General features: G+C 40.7%; 1 protein-coding gene across 7 annotated transcripts in view; it reads right to left on the bottom strand.

Annotated features, from left to right (window-relative positions):
* Positions 1–14,734, bottom strand: part of EPC1 (enhancer of polycomb homolog 1) — a 64,718-nt gene extending 49,984 nt beyond the window's left edge. The window contains exons 1-2 of one of the 7 annotated variants that reach the window (XM_038163802.1): positions 14,573–14,734; positions 13,711–13,814 (exon numbers count right to left, since the gene is read on the bottom strand). Coding sequence is in view for 4 of the 7 variants with exons in the window: in XM_038163774.1 (XP_038019702.1) it covers positions 144–296 (153 nt within the window). In the remaining 3 variants the exon portion in view is untranslated. Of the gene's footprint in view, positions 1–143; positions 1,104–13,710; positions 13,815–14,572 lie in introns of those variants that run through there. The other 6 variants (XR_005259832.1, XR_005259833.1, XM_038163774.1 and 3 more) reach the window with 6 other exon arrangements.
* Between the last annotated feature and the right edge of the window lie 6,525 nt (positions 14,735–21,259).

Here is a 21,259-nt window from a genome sequence, read left to right as displayed (position 1 = left end):
CCGGGTGTCCCCCCCTCCCGGCGGGCGGGGAGAGTGGGGAGAAGATGGCGGCCATTTTGTGCTTGCGCAGAGGCGAAGGTGGGGGCCCGGGTGCGGGGGGGATGGTGGGACCCGGCCGAGGGGGGGGGGGGGGTCTCACGTACCGACTCCTCTTCCTTCTCCATGCCCGTGGGCATCTGCGGCACGGCCCGGTTAATGGAGGCATATTCGGCCAAGTCAGGCAGGTCCTCGCAGCGGAAGACGGGCAGCGGCTTGGACGCGTCCAGCGCCCGGGCCCGGAACGACAGTTTGCTCATGTTAGGCGGCGATGGCGGCTCCGGCTGGGAAGGGGGGGGCGACAGCAAGCGCGCTCCGAGCTGAAAGCCGGACCCCGCCGAGCGATCTCATGGAGGGACCGGGGCTCCCCCGGCGGGGCGGGGCGCACTCCGACACGGGGCCCGGCGGCGCCCGCTGGCGCGGCTGGGCTGGGCGCTGGCTCCGCTCCTCCGCCGCTCCGGTTCCGCTCAATACGCCACGGCCAACATGGCGGACATTAAACCTCGACTGGCCGCCTCTTTCAGCCAACCCCAGCGCCACAGCCATTCCCACACTGCATCGCGCAGGGCGCGGGCACGGCGCCGCCCGGGGGGAGCGCGCGCGGCGCGAGCACGGCGGCGCGGGCTCGGGAGCGCGGGACGCTGCAAGCGGCCCGAGCGGGCTCGGGAGCGCGGGAAGGCTCGGAGCCGCCGGAGCCAGATCGGGGCGCCGGGATCAGGGGAGCAGTCGGGAGCAAAGGGAATTTTAATCAGCGTGTGCGGCACCGCTCTGCCCTTCGGCCGCCGAGCTGTGCCGCGGAGCCGCGCTCCGCTCATGCCGGAGTGAGGAAGTTGGGGCAGCCCCCAGCCCCTCACCTCGGGGGGGACCTCCCCTGGAGCCGCGCCTGACCATGACAGCTCTGGGAAACCTGGGCGAGAGGGACGGGGAGATGCCGGTCCCGACCTTTCCGGCCTCTCGGGGACCAGACCGCGGGACAGCGGTGCCAGGCTCTGAATTCGCCCTGACGCGGGAAGGCTGCGGTGCCTCCGGCCGCGGCCGGAGCGGCGCCCCGCGAGTGAAGGGATCCGGCCGCGGGGCCGCCCCGGGAGCGCCCCTCGCCTCAGCGCCGGGCCGCGGCCCCGCAGCCGTCCGCCGGGCGCTGTCCCTCTCCGCGTCGCCGAACCGGGTTCGCGTCCGTGCTAAATAAAGGGGAAGCGCGGGCACCTGCCCGAAAACGGTGAAGAACCGTAAGAACCGGGCACCTCCACAACGGCATTTCCACCCCTTTTCTCTGAGGTTTTCAGAAACTTAGTCCGGCAGCCAAGTGCAGACATGTGAACTGGTTTAAGCCTTGCGTGGACTTAAGTTATTATCGGTGACCCGCTCAAGCGAACTCACCCCAGGCAATGGGTAGAAGCCACTTGAGCGTGTCTGATTAGGGAAGCTCGTTTACATCTCAATGAGTCGATTAAAGTGATGCACTATTCGTCTCTAAGCAAGGGATCGGAAATGCCGAGTTAGCCCCGTCTCGGTGCTCTGTGCTCAAGCCGCCCCAGGGCATCCCAGCGCGGCCGCAGGAACGTCCAGCTCCGTTCCGGCCAGGCCAGGGCTGCAGCCGTCGAGCTAAGGAGCTCTGCGTGCTCGTGTGTGCTCTCGCACCAGGTTATTTGTAATTCTAGCCCTGTAGTAAAAGCCATCTTATGGAAGTTATGCTTAGTTTCATTTAAAATGCGAGATAGTTGTGTGTTGACTGAATTTAATAGTGTCCCTCCACTTCTAGTGCAAAATACTGTAGTTTTTACTGTCACAAGAGAATCGCCCGACAGAACTTTGTTCTATATCACATACTGCTCTGGGGAAACAGAACTTTCAGAAAAACGGCATAGATATAGCAAAAAAAAAAAAAATTCTTATTTTGCTTAGCAATTTTAGAAATTGCTATAATAGAAGCAAAACTCATTTTTAAAATTGCACCACCTCTTTAATAATAATAATAATAATAATAATAATAATAATAATAATAATAATAATAATAATAATAATAATAATACCACCACTCTCCTCAACCTTAAGCCACTTCTAGACACTAGATGAAATATTGCTAGATGCAGTTGTTAACAGAAGATTCAAGCCAACTATTTGCATGACTATTTGGGAAACCAAAACCCGCTAGGTTTCCCAAATAGCTTAAACTGCAACTCATTTGGCTTCATAACTTCTCTGGGATGCTAAATTCTACTTGTACTGCAAATGGGTAATGCAGTGGAAGACAGCCGCTAGGGAGAATGAGACTTTTTTTTTTTTTTTTAAGGGAGGCTTGTTTGTTGTTTTTTATTTTTTTAAGGAGAGTGGCATGAAATAAGTATCATTGTATTAATTTGTATTTCAGTAGTTACATCAGAATCAAATGTTTAAACATGCATATTGCTTTTTACTCTAATTCTAAAGCTTAAGCCACACACTAGTTAGAAATATAATCCTAAAATAAATTGCCCATAAAACATCTACACCCTTTTCCACAAATATTAAATAATTTAGTTTATCCAATTAGCAGACAGACAAGGTGCTGAAAAAAAAAGAACAAAAAAAATCACAGTATACCTTCATAGATAAGCTTTGACTTTAAAAATTAAATGAAAAATCAAACACCTGGCAGCTAAGCAAAAAAAAAAAAAAAGGCTATTAAGTATATCTCTCCACTTATACTGATGAAAGGAAAACAATACATAATGAACATAATGCAAACCAAAGTTCTGAAAATATCCTGAACTATAAAGGAAGAATAATCACGTTCAAACATATCCTTAATTGACCTTTGCATTTCTAACCCTGCCACAGGCTTGAGAAAAGTGCAGAGCAAGCAGAATGGACAATAACGTTTGGATACAAAGAGGACAGTGCATTAAGAAAAAGTTTTGGCCTGAAACTCTTGGACTCATCACCTTTTAATGTTTTGCCAATAAAAGAGATTGTGTTAAAATATTTTGTAGCAGAAGATGACTAGCCTGCAAAATTAATTTGCTAGTAAGATGGAAAGTGTGATAATTGAAAACAATGTGACATCAGCCCTGATGTCTGTTCTGTAAGAGATGGTGACAGGAAAAGGTATGGAACATAACCAGACTGAAATTTCCATTTTATCTTCTTTTCAGTAAGAAAATGCAAGTATATTTTAGGTTTTTTTTCAATTTTTTAGCTTTTACCAAAATGCAAAATTTACGTCTGTAGACATCAGTGCTGCACTGTGACAGTAGCTAATGCAGAATTGGTATGTTTTGTATAGTGACTAAAATACTCTTTGCGAGCTCTCAGTAAAAGATCAGTAAGTATAAATTAATTTGTTGAACCTAAGTACTATGTGTCTATTTTAAAAACCTTACAGTTGTAAGGTAAAGTAATGTAAATATAATGAAAAGACATTTAGAATTGCTATCATTATTGTTTTTTAAACTGCTGAAATAATTTCTTTAAGGCTTTATCTTTTTATGATCACAATTAAAAGGACAAGCTTAACTAAAATGAAAGCACTTTGTGTATCAGCTATGCAGCTGGTAAATATAACCATTTCAAAATACATCCAAAAGTACTAAATTCAGACTGAGCATTTTGAGCAAAGAAACAACTTGATCCATGCACCTCCAGACAGGGGTAGGGGTCTCTTGAACTCTCATCTAACTCAGGTTTGTGAAGCCCAAAAACATAACTTTTATTTTGGTTTGCAAGTCCTGTGTACTGTTTGACAAGTTTTTAGAAATTCTGGTATTTAGTTAGTTTTATGGTTTTCAAGTTAGTTGGTTAGTTTATAGTTTTCAAGTTTTTATCTTGAACTCCTCTCTGAGTTCAGGAAGTACTTCCAGTCATTTATTTAAGCATGAATTGTAGCCTTTGGCACATGGGTTTAATATTGCCTCCCATTCTAGCAGCAATCATCACAAAAGTACTATACATGACATGCATATAGGTTAAACCACGTCACTTTTGTTGCCTTTTGGCCTCAAGCATTTTGTATTTTAAGGATATAAAATCCTAGGAGGCAGTTGTCCAACTTAAAAAAAAAAAAGCTTTCTTAAATATTTTTAGGGGTTTTTTTTAAATTAGGGTTTGTTTGTATTTTGCATTACACTAAACTATACACTGACTTGTGTATCCATAAATATTTGCAATTTTAATTTTTTTTTCACTCTGTGACTACCTTACACCCTGCTTCTAACAACTCTTCATTTATTTATACAGCAATTTTGTTGACCTGATTTTTTAATGCTTTTTTTTTTAAATACTCAATAGTTCAGTCCAGCATCCTCACAAAAACTAAGCTGATCTCAAACAGATATGCCATGGAGGCATATCCAAAAGAGAAGGAAAAGCCACTGGCCAGCAATTCTCTTACTGAGAAGAGACAAAGCTAAGAGAGGAGCAGCAAAAGCTATTGCCAGATTTCTAGATTTCCAGTGATAGCTAAACTCTTAGAGGTGGTGGAGGCAGTTGTCCATAGGAGGACTAAGACTTCAAAAGTAATTAATGACTAAGGATTAATCACTTAATTAATGATTTAGGATTATTATTTTACAGACTCATCATTGACCCAACATCACCTGGACAGATAAGCAAGAAAATGGTAAAATAGGCTCTATCTGAAAACACAAAGGATTTGATAGAGTTTTTTTAGTACTGTCAGAAGATGATCAGTTTCCTTTATATAACTGGTTTTGGAGACTTAAGTTTTTATGTGTCTAGGGAAAACATGTCATAGTGGAAGCAGTTATTTTCTTAGATACAGTGGTGGTAAAAAGACACAAATTGTGCTGAGGCTCTTATGTCTTGAACTACTATCTTTCCCTGTTTAAATTTTAATGGATTCAGAATAGGTGTCCTAGGAATTGTAAGGGTTAAAAGTGACTTATGATTTTCTCCTTCATGTTTTCATTTTTTAACACATATCCCCTCTAAAATACTATGCTAGACGCACCTTGAATTCTTGATTTAGTCATCTTTATCAGCAAATAATTTCACAAATTAATTGTGTAGGATTAAGTAGTAAAATAAAAGGGAACAAAACAAAATCCAAAAATGTTTGCTTTTATGCTCTGGGTTTTTTGGTTTTTTTAAAGATCTTTATCCAAAACATTTTGCATTCTGACTCACAAAAGAATAATAATACTAAAATCACAATTCATTATGTAAACACAATTTGAGCAGGGTGGGCCGGTTACCACCTCTGGCTTAGGCAAGGATTTCTGCAAACATCAGATTATAACACATGAATAATCTCTGAGTCAAGTAAATTTAATCACATGATCCTGTATTATTTCTAGTAGAAGAGCCAGCAGAAGGGCAAAGCCCATATGCTTTGATTGCAAAAAAAACCCCTAACACAAACAACAAAAAACCCAAGGAAACAAACAAAAAAGCAAGCAAATCCACAACCAAATTTACAAACCCCAAAACAAACAACAATCAACCAAGCTTAAAAACCCTGCCTTCTCCTGCCAACACAATTGCCAGTTCATCAATCAGAGAGCTAAGGATGTCTAACTTTGATATTCTGCATAGAATAAGGTGGAAGGCTAAAAAAGGAAAACAGAAGTAGAGAAATTACAGCTGTACACAGGTCTGCACACTGTCCCAAATCCTTCAATTGACTATTGAGCTAAAAACAAACAAACAAACAAAATACCAACACACACAACTGGCACCACTACCTAAACCTCAACTGCCAGTGCTCTCCCCAACATAGGATAAAGGGTAAATTGGGGGCATGTTCTGTGCTTTTGTATGACTTCAGAAACTTTACTTCTACCCTGGTAGTTGCCTGGCTCTATGTAAATGCAAATAAAATAGCAGATTCAGTTCAATAGTAAGACCCGAATGTCTTACTATTACATGCTCTAACTTTTTAGATTTTTACCTTACACTTCCAAGATAGAAATCCTGTCTTGAAAGTCAGTTTATGAAAAATAATTTCAAGTGCTTCAGGGCTTCCGGTAAGTATGATCAGGTATTTTCAAACTTCAAAATTATGTTGCTGATGTTAAATAATGTGGAGTTAAGTTAATGTGGAGTTACTATATAACTTTATATAACTATAACAAAGACAAATGCTTTAATTTGCAGTTCCTGAATCAGAATGAAAGTAGTTTATCTGCTTCCCTCACACAACTGAGGAAAATAGTGACTTATACCTAGATAGGAATTAGCTTGGCTTCAGAAATCTTTTGGTGCAGGAAAATGCATTTGCATCTTAAAATGAAGAGGCATTTCCTAACATATATGTTTAGATTTTTTTTTTATTTTAATGTTAGTGGAATGTACCTACATACCTACAGTGTGAGTGAACTCTGAAATCTACATCAAATTAATACAAATGTGTTATTAAGTACCTTATACAGGCGATACCATCTTTAATTAATATAAATATATTTCTCCAAAGAAATAAAAAATATACAAATAACTCAGGTTTCAGATTTACAAAGCTTGTTATTAGCTTGCAAGAACACAAATATTCTTCCAATTTTAGAAGTGATTTTTACACACTGTATTTTGATTTATACTAAATTAAGCATTAAGTGAATGTTATAAAAATATTGCTTGTCTTCTGGGATACAAATAATCATGATCATGTTTTTATATAAAGTTAAGAAAGCATAAATTAATAATGTTGCATTAGTAGGAAAAAAGGCCTAATGAATTAAATTTGACTGTAAATATCCAGCAGAGGAGGCTAGTTCTGAATATAAAACCGATCAGATGAGACTGTTTTGAGATATCCTTATCTATATATCTTTAAATGATAGCAGATGCTTAAAAATGTAAAACTCTGATAGGGTTAACCTGAAGAAAATGTAATTTCTGATGTTTTACAACATTTAGAGAATGCAAACAACTTGTGGGAGATGGGCAGATGTTGAGAGGGAAGTGTTTTGGTTTAGATGCAAACATGAAGTTGCCAAAAAATACAGAAATCGCATTACATTATTTTCTCTGTCACTAATGTAGGTGAGATAATGGGAACCAGAGGTGCTGTGATATCACTGGTGTTTTCTTCTCACCTCCCCTGCGAAATCCCCAAATCTGCTGTTAGGGCGACCTGAGAAGCAGAGCCAAATGGAAAGTGGTTTTCTCAAGTCATTCAGGTTACGAGCAGGTAAGACTTGAACCCCCTCGTCCATCTCTGACAAAGTCACTCAGTTCCCATTCTCTTATTGATCAGTGTGTCAGTTTTATGGCTGTTCTGACATTCTGCTCTTCTGACCAAGAGAGCACCACAGACCCCTGTCATTAACGCTGGGGTTAATGTCCGCCAGCCTGTCACCGGTGACACGTACCAAGTCTGCTGAGCTTTTGGCTTATAAGCAACTCAAGAAGGGTGTTAGCATAGAGAGACACAACCTAGTTAAAAAAAATATCAAGGGAGAATATGAAAGATGGGAAGGAAAACAGTTTCTCACATTAAAGTAGCTCACCTTCCAAATCCCAGAGATTCCCATTTTTAACTTGGAAATTGATTCCATGACAAAAGAAAGCAGAATACTTTCTTATGGAATCTTCATTCATTATGTGCTTATATATGGATATGGGCTAAACAGAAAGTGTCTATGCAGAGTTATCAGATGTATGTTTTTCCCCCCCTCTGTTATGCAGCACGGGTTCTCCTTAAAAGATGCTGATTGCAGCACTTTTCTTGAATTGTGAATACACAAGCACTTTGGCTAAAAACATCAAGATGTTCTGCCTTGTATGGATACCTTTAAGACCATCAGAAATAACACAGCTGCTTTGAATTGCAACCTTTTAAATTAAATTTTAAATTTTCTTGAGAAAAGAATTTTTTTTTAATAAATCTAGCCAGAAAACATGTCCTATCTACCCCTGGCATTACAGATGAAAAATTTGTCAGGTGAAAGGACCCTTTCAAGAAATTATCCTTTGAGTCATCAGGTTATGGCAGCACTAAGATTCTTTAGTAAATAGAAAGGGATGCCTTGAAATCCCCAGATCTGAGTCACCCGATTTTTAAGTCTGTTTGAACAAACATGGAAAGCTCACTTTTATTTGTATTAATGAATATTCCAGATGCACACCTCTGTGAGGCCAAAGGTCTTGCCTCCATTTAGTCATTTTCTCAAGGCTCTGAAGGAGAGTGAGGATTAAGAGCTAACTTTTCATTACCTAAATCATGCACAGGTCAGTATTAGCAAACTCACGGGCATGGGATATCTCTGATTAAGTGAGGGCATTCATATCTGAACTAGTCACAGGAGACAGACGGACACCTGATCAAGATACTCAGTTAAATTTAAGATACAGTTCTTATCACCGCAGACATCCAAAATTTGGTTGTGTTTGTTTTCTTCTTGTGTTTGCTGTTGTAGGAGTCCTTTTGTCATTTTTAAAGCTATGATTTACTTGATCTCTTTCTTTCCACTGAGGATTACAGATTTAACAATACTCGTCTAAAGGCAAGTGAAAGAAAAAAGTTCTACATCAATGTATACAATACAGGGATTCTGATTCACTCAGAAGCCCAGCTTACTGTAAATCCAGGGAAATGCCTGGATCTAACACCTTACAGGCCCATTTCCCAGATCTCTAACCCAAGGAAAAACCAAAATGGAACCTCATAAAAGGAAGACTGCTCTCGGAAGAACAAATCTGCTCACTGTCCCCTACATTTCACATTTAAACATTATTGAGTAAAATCCATGAGGCAGTCCTGGGAGCAGGGATGAGATTGAACCCCACCTTTTCTCTCTTCCTCTGGAAATCCCAGTGCTCAGTGCATCGTAAAATCTAACTCATCCTTTTCCCATTCCCTAGCAATAGTGATCCAGGTTCTGCTCAACAACATGAGATGGCTAGTCAGCATCCCCCATTTTCAGTCATTTGCTCCAAGCTGGAATTCCCATGGACTACATTTAGAGGTATTGCTATTTTTACTGGTGCACAAAGCAATAGACATTGCAACTGTAGCTACTGTTTTCTGTTGTATGGTGTTGGTTGGCTCTGAGCAACTTTCCATTTACCATCCAGGAGCTCCACAACAGCATCCCAACTTGCTGCACAAGTAGTGAAGACTAGGACTCACATGTTATTTGGCAGTTCCCATCTCTCTGTTGTTTATTTTGGGAGATAAGCAGAGAATAATTTTTAGCAAATGTACTGACTTCTTAAGCCCTGCAATAACTTCTGACCACCAATTTCAGGCTCTAGCTACTATTCGTAGAGAATTGATGGACAAACCTTCCTATTAAGGAGGTTTATAGTATTGGTATTATCTTGCTCCTGGACAGTCCAGTGGTAACACAATAAACTAGAAATGTGACTTAGTAAAGGGTTTAAAGAAGCTCCCAGGACCTGAAGCCACTGGTGTGTGGTCACATCTGTCCAAGGCATATTTTGTTGCTCGCTACAGCAACATGGGAATTATATTTCAAAGCACTGACATTCCCCCACCCTGTGTATTTACTAAAGGATTTAAAATCTAGGATTGTCTCTTCACTGCAACATGAATTAACTTCTTGTGCTATTTGCTGAGAGGAAAAATTAGAAGAATGCTAAAAGGTGGAAGGATGTGCTAGCTACAGCAGTACCTCTGGCATATAGGATTTAGAGCAGATAATTTCATAACACTGAAAGGCCATGCAAATATCAGTCTGGAAGAGATGTGGAGAGACCTAACTTTGTAGGAGATGAGTCTGAAGCAGGCATTAATATATTGTCCTTTGTTCACTGCTGGGAAACAGGTGATCCTTGAAGCAAGTTTTAAACAGCTTATTCATTGCTATAAGTTGATGCTGACAAGTATGATGTGGAGAAGTACAGCTAGCAAAGTTGTGAAATAAGAAAGGTGAGAAACAAGATTATGTCACAAGGTGTCCAATGTAGAGATAGCTCCCCCACCTTTGAAACCTTGTTGGACCAAGGATGAATTCTGTAGAGCCCTCAAAAGATAACAGAGAGGAGTCTCAGGCACTGAGGTATGTTATCAGCACAGGAAACTGAAGAGCCCAACATATGAATCAATGAAGCAAGGGGTATGGCTTTTGTTTGAGCTGAGCCCCAAACAACATTCTTCTACACCACCAACCTACTTCTGAGGAACTGTTTGCACAGTATTTCAGTTAACTTTGGAAGCTGGTTATGTCTGCCTGAGATCTACACATCTTGCACTAACTTCTATTTTAGACAATTTTAGACAGCCATTTCTACTGGGACTGTTACTTGTGTACAAAATACTAGCAGTATTAGTAAGAGGAATCTCACCAAGGCACAAAGAACATTCTGGTCAGTCAGGTTGAATTCAGCTCTTGAAAAAGATTGGTTTATAGTACGATCCCATACTTCAAATAATTTTAAGCCAAGAGACCCAAATATCTTTCAAAGGTGTCTGGACTCTATATGGACTTTCTAGGTAAAAAGGAAACTGTATTAGGAGAAAAATACATTAGTTTTGGCACCTTAGAAATGGAGGTATATAGAAGGGAGAAAATTAAGAAACCTGCCAAAATAAAATTAAAAGTTCTTATGCTGCTTTAGGTCCTGGAACTCCACATACTGATATTTCAGAAGGAGCAGGTAGGGAAAACACAATAAAGATTGAGCTACTCCACAGAAATTACTCTTCCAGGCATTCCTGCAGAAGATGCAGGAGGTAAATTAGTTGCTAGCTTTGAGAGGATGCAGAATCTTAAACACATCTTACTCCTTATTGGCAACACAATGGCTCAAAAAGGAAGGAGGAGGTGAGTGTGAGAACCACTGAATTGCAGAAGATCACCGCTTCACTCATCTCACCTTTTGATTTGATGGGAGTAAAACCAGGCTTTCATCAGATGCAGCTTCAAAGTTGCAAAACCACAACCAAAGTTAAAGAGTAGCCTCAGTTGAATGGGAGAGAGGGGAGAAAGTGTGAAGCAAGTTTCCATTCAGATTTCGTGTTCTTGCTGACTTCACTGAGCTCAAAGTGACTCTGAGCAGCAAGATCACAACAATCAGTTCATGGCCTGCACGCACAGGGTGCAGCTACAAGAAATCATCACTTTCATGGTGCAGGATGATAAGAGCATTAAAATACCTTCAGTAAGCACCTCAGTTCATCATTTGCTCAGTACTGTTGTCCATGGATGAGCACACTGAGTGTTGCTCTAAATGATGTCAAAAAAGAAAAGTAGCATCCGAATTAAGCAACCCAGTGATTCTCTAAGATTGATAATTACTGTAATAAACTCAACAACTGGCACTACTTCTATTGGCATAAACTGTGCCCAAAATGCCAACCTTACATCCTAGTCATCAGGTATCAGAAATGGAAATGGAGGATGGCCAAAATCCACACTTTCTAAGAGGGTTTATGTCTTGATATTTTTCCTCAAGTCTAAGAGTTGTACCAGGAACCAAAGAAGTAATGGTCATACTGCACTGTCATAGGCCACCAGGTCTGTGCTCCAGCCAAGAATCCATAAAAACAGATCTTGTCTGACAGAGCAGAGATGATAAAAGCTGGCTGCTCTCTTGGATATACATTTGTTACTGGTAGGAGGTTGCAAGATGTATTTTATGTAAGACAGAAGCAAAATTTACTTTCTTTTAAAAAAGGATAACGAATAAGAGACCATTACAGAGATCTACTGAAGTTGTATATCAGTTTCTATAAAACTAATTAACTTAATGAGCAAACTCTTTGAACCGATATCTAAATGCATTATTGAAGATTTAAACATTCACAAGAAGTTTAGAGACTGTTTCAAACTGCCTAGTATTTGTCAAAGTTATTCTCTGAAAATACTGAAGATATTGAAATGTAAAATAGATGCAAAGGCCTCTAAAATTATCAGCTTTTATCACTCCAAAATAACAGGCACATCAATTCCTTAAAAATGTGTTAAATTTAATGTCAAATTTGTTCCTGAACCTGTTGAGTTTCCAATATATGCTCTGATCATGGGCTTGACTATGTCTTCCCACCCCTATTAGAACATTAATCACTTCTGTTTTCTTACACCTAATATGGATGTTAGCAGAAAGCCTTCTAATCCTTTTGCACTTAGAACCGAGGTGATCTGTAGGTTGTAACAAAAGAGAACAACACACATTAACATGTATCTATGTGTAAAGACATGTAAAATGCATGCTCCACTTAGCAACAGGAAAGAAATAACCCACCCACCTCAGGTGAATCCTTGCAATCTGAAGGACTACATTAGGTTTTCACTTCTTTTCAACCCCACCTTCATACCTAACCCAAACTCCTATAGACCTCATCAGGAGAATTGCATATGCAAGCACGAGAGCGAGGGGGATCTTAGGGCTTGATAACCAGCCGTGGATGGAACCTTTAACTTCACAACAAACAGACAATGGACTAGTTGCACAATAAGTGTGTGCCAAAGCCTTCCATATTGGCTGCAAAAAAATAATTTAAAAATCTTTCATCTGCAGCCACTGTAAAATCATTTTGGGGGCTGGGACCGAAAATCTCATCACTGAGGAAAAACTGGATCCTAGGTACGGGATTGAAAAAAAAAAAATCAGGATGTGCTTCATTACACAAACCAGCGAAAGGGTGAGGTCATGCCTCTGCCGGGCCATAGTTCATGCGACACTGCAATTTTCTAGAGATACAATTTCATCGTCATTCCAACTAATTTGCGGTTACTTTTGATACAGAGAAAAGGAAAAGATACAATAGATCAACCCGTGCCCCACCTTTCTCCCTCCGGCCCCCTCCCCCTTTAGAGCCGGGGACGCGAATTGTTTCGGAGCCCCACAGCGCCACCAGCACAGAGCAATGCAAAACAAAAAAGATCTCCCACCGGGTGAAAAAAAAAAAAAAAAAAAAAAAAAAAAGAAAAGGAAAAGCGCCTAGAAAAATGCCAAAATTTACAAAATGTCTCCCAAATGTACCTTCTTGGAAGAAAAACCAAACAAACCACTCAACCCCTCCCTCCCCCCCCCCCCCCAAAAAAAAAAAAAGAACAAACAACCCAACACCAAGACATCTAAGTGAAGTGTGGGGAAATAAGAACCTTTATATAACTAATGCTTTAAGCTAATTATCACAAGAGCTGGAATTTGTAAATAAAAAGGTCACTGTTTAGTAAGAGACATAACTTAATATAAACCCTCTTCTGTCCATCTCCACCTTCACCATTCCAAGGGCAGTTTTCCCCCTTACTTTAGACCAAAGTAATCCATCAAGAGCCATCACAAATGGCATTGTAAACTCTTTTAGCTACCACCAGACCATACAGTAGCAACATAACATGCTTCTTTATACACGAGAGCTGCATTATATTTATATAGACAGTCACATATTTGCTCCTGGATCCGTTTATTACTCGGTAAAGAATTCCCCCCTGCCCCCCCCCCCCCCCCGCCCCAACAAAAAGCCAGAACCAAAAAAAAAACCCAAAAAACCAAGTCCATCTGGAAAATATTTGAGTTCTTATACTCCTAAACTGAAGTTAAATTGTTTTTAATCTTCGCGTGTATAAAATTTTAAAGAGGAAACAAAACTGACTTCAGTAATTGTCGCTATTAAGGAGACACCGTTGGGTGGGATTCACATGAGATCAAAGCTATGAAAAATACAAGATTACGTTTTCTCCATGAACACAACGAAAATCCTCCCCAGCACTGCACTAGTACACGCCAAAAACCCACAGAAAAGAATATTTTTGGTTAAAACCACAAACTTACCTTCGAAGAAGGCAGCCCTTGCAAAAGGGCTGTAACAATATGGACTGCATACTCGCTCTCCTACAACCAGCCACCTCCATGCTGCAAAGGGCTTCCCGAACATCCTTAAAATATTTCGCAAATGCAGAAAGTGAGACTTTTCTTTCTTTCTTTTTTTTTTTTTTTTTTTTTTTTTTTTTTTTTTTTTTTTCCCTCCTCCCTCTCTCCTTTTCTCCCCCTCCCCGTCACCCCGCCAGGATCGCCGGGCGAGGAAGGAGGCGGCTTCCCGAGGGTCGGCGGGCGATGCCGGCGGGCGGCCGCAGCCGGGGCGGGGGACCCGGTGCCGCCGGGGTCACAACTTTGCCGGGGCTGGCGTTGGCTCGATGGGCTCCGCGGGCAGCGGCGCCCCCGCCCGCCCCCCGCTCCCCCCGCCGCCGCCGCCTGGAAAAATGCAGTGTGCCATTTTACACCCGCCTCTGGAGCACACAGGACCAAAGTCTAGCGCTGGTTTTCGGTGACACTGCAAAACTACGGCTCGCCCCGCGCCACCCCACGCCTCATCCTCCCCTCGGAGAGAGCAGCTGCCTCTTGAGAATTAATAAAGAAAGACAGTTGGACAAAATAATTCCGAGACTTCGCCGTTTTCCCTCCGTCCCTCCCCCCGCCCCCGCCCCCACTCCGAACCCCGCAGCAAGTTTGTGCCGCCCGGCGCATCCCCGGCCTCCCCCCGCGGCACCCCCGCACCCCCGCCCCGCCGGGCTCCGGCAGCCTCGCAGCATCCGAAAGAGACAGTCATGCCTGAAACAAAATCCATGATTCCTGGAAAGTGGGGAGGCTTGAATCCCAAGAAATACTCAATTTACTTACAATTATAAATACCTACCTTATGAAAGGACTAAATTAACACTAAATTCAACAGATACATCCGTTACGGCAGGAATAGTTTTTCCATAAATACTGTTTTAAAAACCCCTCCTTATACTGACTGACAGAATTCTACCATGCTGCCCACAAACAAAATGGCTGTGGCACCGAGTTTTTTGGTTCCTCCCACTGTGCCTCCCCCTGGCCTCCAGGAAGTGGTAGAAATCCAAAATAAAATCCGCACGAAAAGTACAATACATCAGGCAAACTCCGCACGGCACCGCCAGACAGCATCGGGAGGGAAGTACATTCACCAACATTGTAGTTTCTCGAGGATTTTTATTGTTTTTAAAAGGGCATCAATCACTGGGAATTTACATCACTGTGTAATTTGAACTTCCTGCTTTACATATTTATAAGGTCTTTCACCTATCTTGGCAGGCTTTCAAATTAAGTGGGTTGGGAAATTTGATGCTGTGGCTCCAGTTTGTGAGCTGAGTCAGGTAGTGCCTGCTGGAGCTGGGCTCTGAAAAGACGGGCAAATTCTGACACCTTCCCTGTTCAGTGCAAGATAAAATAATCCCCCTCGCATATCACAGCCCCGTCAGCGAGCATGTAGGCACCAAGAGGCCCCTGGAATGAGGATTCTCAGCGGAAACTGAAATTTGGGCCTCTTGCACATAAATACAGGCTTTGTAATATTTATAATTTTGCATTTGTGGTTCACAACAGTCTCCCTGAATCATGATCTCTGCGGAAATAATCTTGGATTTTCTCCTATTATGACCCCGTTTGGTGTTGCAGCCCTTGAACTTTTGCAACATTCACCCTAAAATAAAAACGAACAGGAAAATATAGCGTATTTCTATTAGGGATTATGATAAAAATGTCACTACGTGATCCTATATGTGAGCCACCAATCTCGCCAGGCAGTAGCACAACTCCTCTCGCACGCTGCCTCGTGGGCTCCGTAGGGGCTGATTCATTTCCCGTGAGAATCCTTTTCCTGCCTTTAGGAGGAGTTACAATGGAGACAGGCTGTCAGACCTGCCGAGCCTGATCCAGCCCTGTATTAAAAGACTTGAATTAATATTCTCACCTACTGCTATTCTAAACCTTTGTCAGAGGCATTGAAAAAACAGTGGAATCGGTGATGTTTTTCCTGAACCACCTCATATTTCTAAGTCTTAGATTAAAAAAAAAAAAAAAAAAAAATTAAACCACCCAAAAAAACCCTGCTGAGAACTTGGGGCAAATTTTCCGTTGGTATAATTTGTTTGTATTATTGTGTTGTCTAGCAGCCTTAATCCTAAACTGTGATTATAATGTTATATTGTATAGGAATATAGGGCAAAAAGATAATTCCTGCCCTGAAGAACTCAAAAGTATAAGACAAAGGACAGCAGATGGCTATGGGCAGATGAGGAAAACAAGGAGATTTTATTGATCAGCGGGGAAGGCACAGTTTGCAACACACCATCAGTCCAACTCTTGTTTCTGTGTGTACTTCATGGCGAAGAAGACAGAAGGTGGGATTTGCTGAAGAAAATTAATAAGTTTTTATGGCTGTTGAAAGAAAACTCCAGCAAGAAGGACAGCATGGAAGAAAGCACAAAGATGTTTGAAAAAGCAGCAGGTGAACTACAGAAACCTAATCAAGTTGGCATTAATCTTTGTATAATGACAGGAAATAGATAAGGAGGAAGTAGGCTATTGAAAGCATTGAAAATTCAGACACAAAGCTTATGCTTGGGACAGAAGAAGCAAAGAAAGGATCCAAAAGGCAGAGCAGAAAAATCATAAACTAGCTAGCAGTAAATAATCCCTAGGAAAACAACTAGACAGTAGTTCACATTGTATGGGCCTGAAGAGATGTAGCACAGTTTTTTAGGATAAAGAAGTGCTGTTCTGAACTATGAGTTTGGGGACTCTGTGTTGATTGTCTGCACCTTTCTCCTAGTTTATATTTAGCAAATTCTTAAGTCCTACTCCTGATGGTAGTGTTTAGTGTGTGGACATCTGATTACTAAAGGGTCCCCTCAAAGTTTTTAATACGAGTGGATAAGCACATAGGAAGGCTGGGACCAAGCTGACCTTGCACACTGGGAAGGTTGCTTCTTCCATCTCTTGTTTTTTGGAGAAACCTTCATCTGCCAGCAGTGCCCCATAGGTTACTGTATGTCTTACACCAGCACAGGTCTGACAGATCATGGTGGAGGGGCAGAAAGGACTCTGGTTTAGGGCACAGCTACAGCCAGGACAGCAAATTATGCTTTGGAGGGGGAGTATGGCCTGTAGGCAGAAAGGCCTCTCAGGACACCCTTTGTGTTGCTGTAGGTTATTAAACAATTTTTTCTTTATTTTCCGCTTTTGCAGTAGTAGCAGGCACATATTTTCCAATTCTTTGTACTTCTGCATGAAACACCTTAGACAACTTTGCATTTACTATGAGGCTCTTAAGCCTGTTGGCTAGTTGTGCTACAGCCTGGGGTTAAACACTGCACAGTAAATAACCTCAAATAAGCAAAGCCTTGGTGAACGTCTGTGGAATTATTGTGGTGTGGCAAATGTGAAAGAATTTGGCTGGATTCTTTTGTTGCAGGCTGAACTGAACTGCAACTGTCCCAAATTTCCTTCAGATTCGAAGCTTACTGGTTCTGTAGATAAGCTGATGTGTGGTAACTGTTTAAGCCAGGGTCATTTTCTCTCACGTTGGATCTCATAATCAGTTTTAACTGAAAACAGTGTGTATCAAGTGCTAAATGTTAAGAATTGAGATAGGGATTGAAATATGTGTTGTGACTGTTTTTTTTTAAATCTGGATGAGTGTTCCAAGAAAAGTTGAACCATATGTTCTCAGGCTTTAAGAATAACCCCTACTTGACTTGATGTAAAATTTCCCCAAAATTCTTACAGTTCAGAGTAACTGGAAAGAGCACCATCACCCATTCTGCACTTCTTTTTTTTTTTTTTTAAATCTTTGTCCGCTGCTTGGTGTGAATATTTGCCTTGAGATTTTGCTCAAAAACATGGAAATAGAATATCTGTAAAGGAGCAAAAAAAAACCACCTAGCTATATTTTAGGATTTAGACTAACACAAAAAATAAGTGGCTAAAATCTCATAGCACTCAAATAACAGCTCCTTACTGAAATTAGAGAAACTACTTTTTAAATTCTGCTTGCAGTATAATTGCTTTTATTATTCTTTATCTTTCATTTGCATTAATCTTTATCTTGCCCATAATGATTTAACTCTATTGCCATATTTCCAAGTAGCTCTCTATCTCTACACTTGTAATAAACAAATTACACTGATCTCCTTTTGACAATATTTTCTTGATGGCTTTCGGAAGGGAATTACCAGTCCTGTTAAGTCAGTAAATCATTAGATAGCAAGAGCTGGAGGTTATCAAAGGGCTTTTGCAACCCATATGTAAATGATCATTTGTTTTCTTTCATAAAAGTGGCATTGAATGTTTTTTGGTTGAAAGATCACCAAATGCATTTTTATTCAATAGATAATGTTCACATAGCTGCATAACTGCTCTTGAAGTACCAAAAAAGCTGATTTGCTGTAATTTGGAAAATTCATAAATTATAGCAGAAGAATGGATTATTGATGCCTGACTGTATTATAAAGGAGGACACAGGCTCTCCTAGCTTAATTTTTGCTTGACCCACGTCAGATATTTTTTAAAAGCATGCAGTCTTGACTAAAAATGCATAGTGGTAAAAAAATCCACAAAATCATTAAATTGCTACAGTGATTACTTGACTCCCTTTAAATCACACTCTCTGTTACATATTAAAGCTCCTCTTTCCATTTCTCTGTCCAAGTCCAGGTTTTGTTTGAGTATATAAGACTCACAAAATGTTACTTTTGTTAGGGATGTTATGTGATTTTAGTACTTCTCTAGTTTACCAGTAATCTTCATGCTCAATATTCCATGCACATCAGAGATAAGCACAAGTTGCCAACAGCAATGACTCTACTTGCCAGTACAAAAGTAACTCCTTCTATTTTTTATACATATCCCAACATTTTGTTTGCCCTCTTGCAGCATTACCATTACAGACACCCCTTGTTCAGCAAACCCTCCCATTAATACCTGTATCTTTTGCAGTAGTCTCTTTTCAGTTGTATCATCTCCCTGCTTCTCTCAATAAGACTTAACGCTGCCCTCAGGATTTAACTTTTTCCCCTGCACAGATACATGGACTGCTCTACTTGGGCCCACCTTCAAAAGCCTATCCAAATTACCTTTCACCAATAACTCATTCACTGCCGGTTTCCTTTCATTCAAACTCCGTAGCACTTTGGGCATCAGTAAGGATTCCTTTCCATGTTACTCTTACCTTAAGCACCGTTTTCATTTGCTTCAGACACTGAAGTTGTACTGCTGACTTCATTTCCTTGTGCTGGGACCCTGTCTTCAAATGCTTTATGAATTGGACCAAGAGGATTTAAAGCCCAGTGTCGTCACTGGTTGGTGCGTCTTTCACTCTTCTCACATCACAAGTCCTGCCAGTGGCAGATCTCATGGTTTGAGGATGATGTTTGGTGGCAAACGACGTGGAAAAAGAATGAAGTCAATTTAGGTGGAAAAGTAATTTATTACAAAAATGTGTGTAGGTCTTCTGAAAATAAAAAACAGAAATAAACCCCGAGAACATGTGTTGCTGTTGGCTGCCATGGTATGCCACACATCTTGGAGCACAGTTTTTCTGCCCTTCCTGTTTTTTGTGTTGTATATTTGTTGATGGCCTGAAAGTACCTAATCAGATCCCCTGCACAGACTGGTCAGGTCATAATCTACATATTTTTATGAATTAACAATCTTCTTTGGTTTTGGAATGTGTCTTCTGTTGAATTGCTATAGGACTCAAAAGGTGCTGTCCTTTCGGAATTAAAACTATGTCCATATGACAAATCCAATATGGTTATTAAAAAAAAATTAAGCCGCCCCATGTTGGCACAGATGTATTTTGAAAAATTCTCCTCTTTTAGTTGTCTAATTGGTTGAAGCTGATGGGGAAATACTGGGTGTGATTTCAGAATAAATTCAGGAAAACAATCTAGAGAAAAAGAAAAACCCACTGTGAAAGCTTTCCTTTAACTTAGCCAGCTACTTGATTGGTATTGTTCTGTGTACTGTCCCTGTTATGTGCTGATATTTGAAACAGAGTCATATAAGCTTTGGTCCAGATCCTGAAATTTTATGTGGAAAGGTATCCTGTGCTTCTTAACCCAAGCACTGAATCCTCATCCATATATTAAAACCGATCCTGAATAAATACTCAGTGCTATGTTTGCAAGCACAACTAACTGTAAAAACATCTTTTTCACTTGCCTTCCCTCCTCTTCTGTGCCTGCAGTGGCTCTTGTGAGAGCACTGTTCCCAGCCTGCAGGACAGACCTGTTGCTGCTGTTGGATTGTTTAAGGTGTGCTGTGCCAAAACAAGGGAATGAGCAATTGGTGCTTCTACTTTACTAGCTCACTCTGCTCTTTTCTCAGACTTTCACCTTCTGATAATTAAGGCAGTCTCACGGATTTTATTAGATGACCTACTATTTGAGACCATTTTCCCATATGATTTATTGTACCTAGGAAATTCCAGCTGAAACGCCGTGGATTCAGATGAGGTGAATAATGGCTGCAGTCCATCTGTGTTCCGCTGACTTGCCTGTTGACTGGTTTATGTGTTCAGCAGATTTTATCTGTCCTTTTCTGAATTCACATTTGTCATTTAGAATAAAGGGCCACTGTTGAAAACATCTCAGAGCTGTTCAGAGTCACCCTTGGTGTTCACTTTTACTGCTGCTGCAAACAAATGCACCATCTGTGTGGCAAAGGCAGCGCTGTCACAATTCAGTTCTCTTTTCTGAAATGTTCTGATGCTGGTGAAATAGCGCATGGAAGCCAGTTTAGTCAGCAAAAGCTTGATGAGCATTGGAAGGAGGGTATCAAGGGGACTTTAAGAAAAGTCTGTATTTGCATACAGATTTGGGGATACGTAGGTCTGAGATGTCTGAACCAAAGTCCTTTACAATTCCAGATTCAGCAAGACTGTGAACTGCAGTCATGAAAGCTTTAATTTTTCCTCCTAGTTTTTAAAAAAGTTTAGCCTTCTTATATATAATTTTGTTTCAGTTTGTGCACCTTTTACTGAGGAGCTAAAATCAGGCAACATAAAATCTGGTCAGCAAGCTCAAGGCATTAATTGGTCATCTCATCTGAAATTCCAGGACGCAAATGATAAAGCATTAATCATTTTAAGATATTAGAATACAGTGGCTGAAATGGCATGAAAAAATACAGTTTTTTCATGCCATTATTAATTGCTTTTGGAAAGCAAAGTGGTTCAAATACATTCTCTGGTATTATTACAGCATCCATCATATTCTCAAATATGAAACTGCCTATTTGACAGGTCTGCTCTTCTGCATTATTATTATCAGCTGTAATATTTCAAACCACTCAGGGACAAATACTAGACTTGTGACCTATTTTTTACCTAATTATTTTAAAATTCTTTCTTGTATCCTAATTTTGCTGATCAAATATTCTTTGCTTTTTAAGATTCTTGTTGGTCCTCTAGAGATTCTGACTTACAGTATGTATTTACTGGCAATTTCCCTCTTTTTAAGTTTAAACAATGTGTTTATGATTAGCCTTTTTATTAATGTTAGAAAAAGCTCTGAAG

This window comes from Motacilla alba, chromosome 2, assembly GCF_015832195.1.
Source record: "Motacilla alba alba isolate MOTALB_02 chromosome 2, Motacilla_alba_V1.0_pri, whole genome shotgun sequence".
Lineage (NCBI taxonomy): Eukaryota > Metazoa > Chordata > Aves > Passeriformes > Motacillidae > Motacilla > Motacilla alba.
This window is presented reverse-complemented; position numbering and strand designations above follow the sequence as displayed.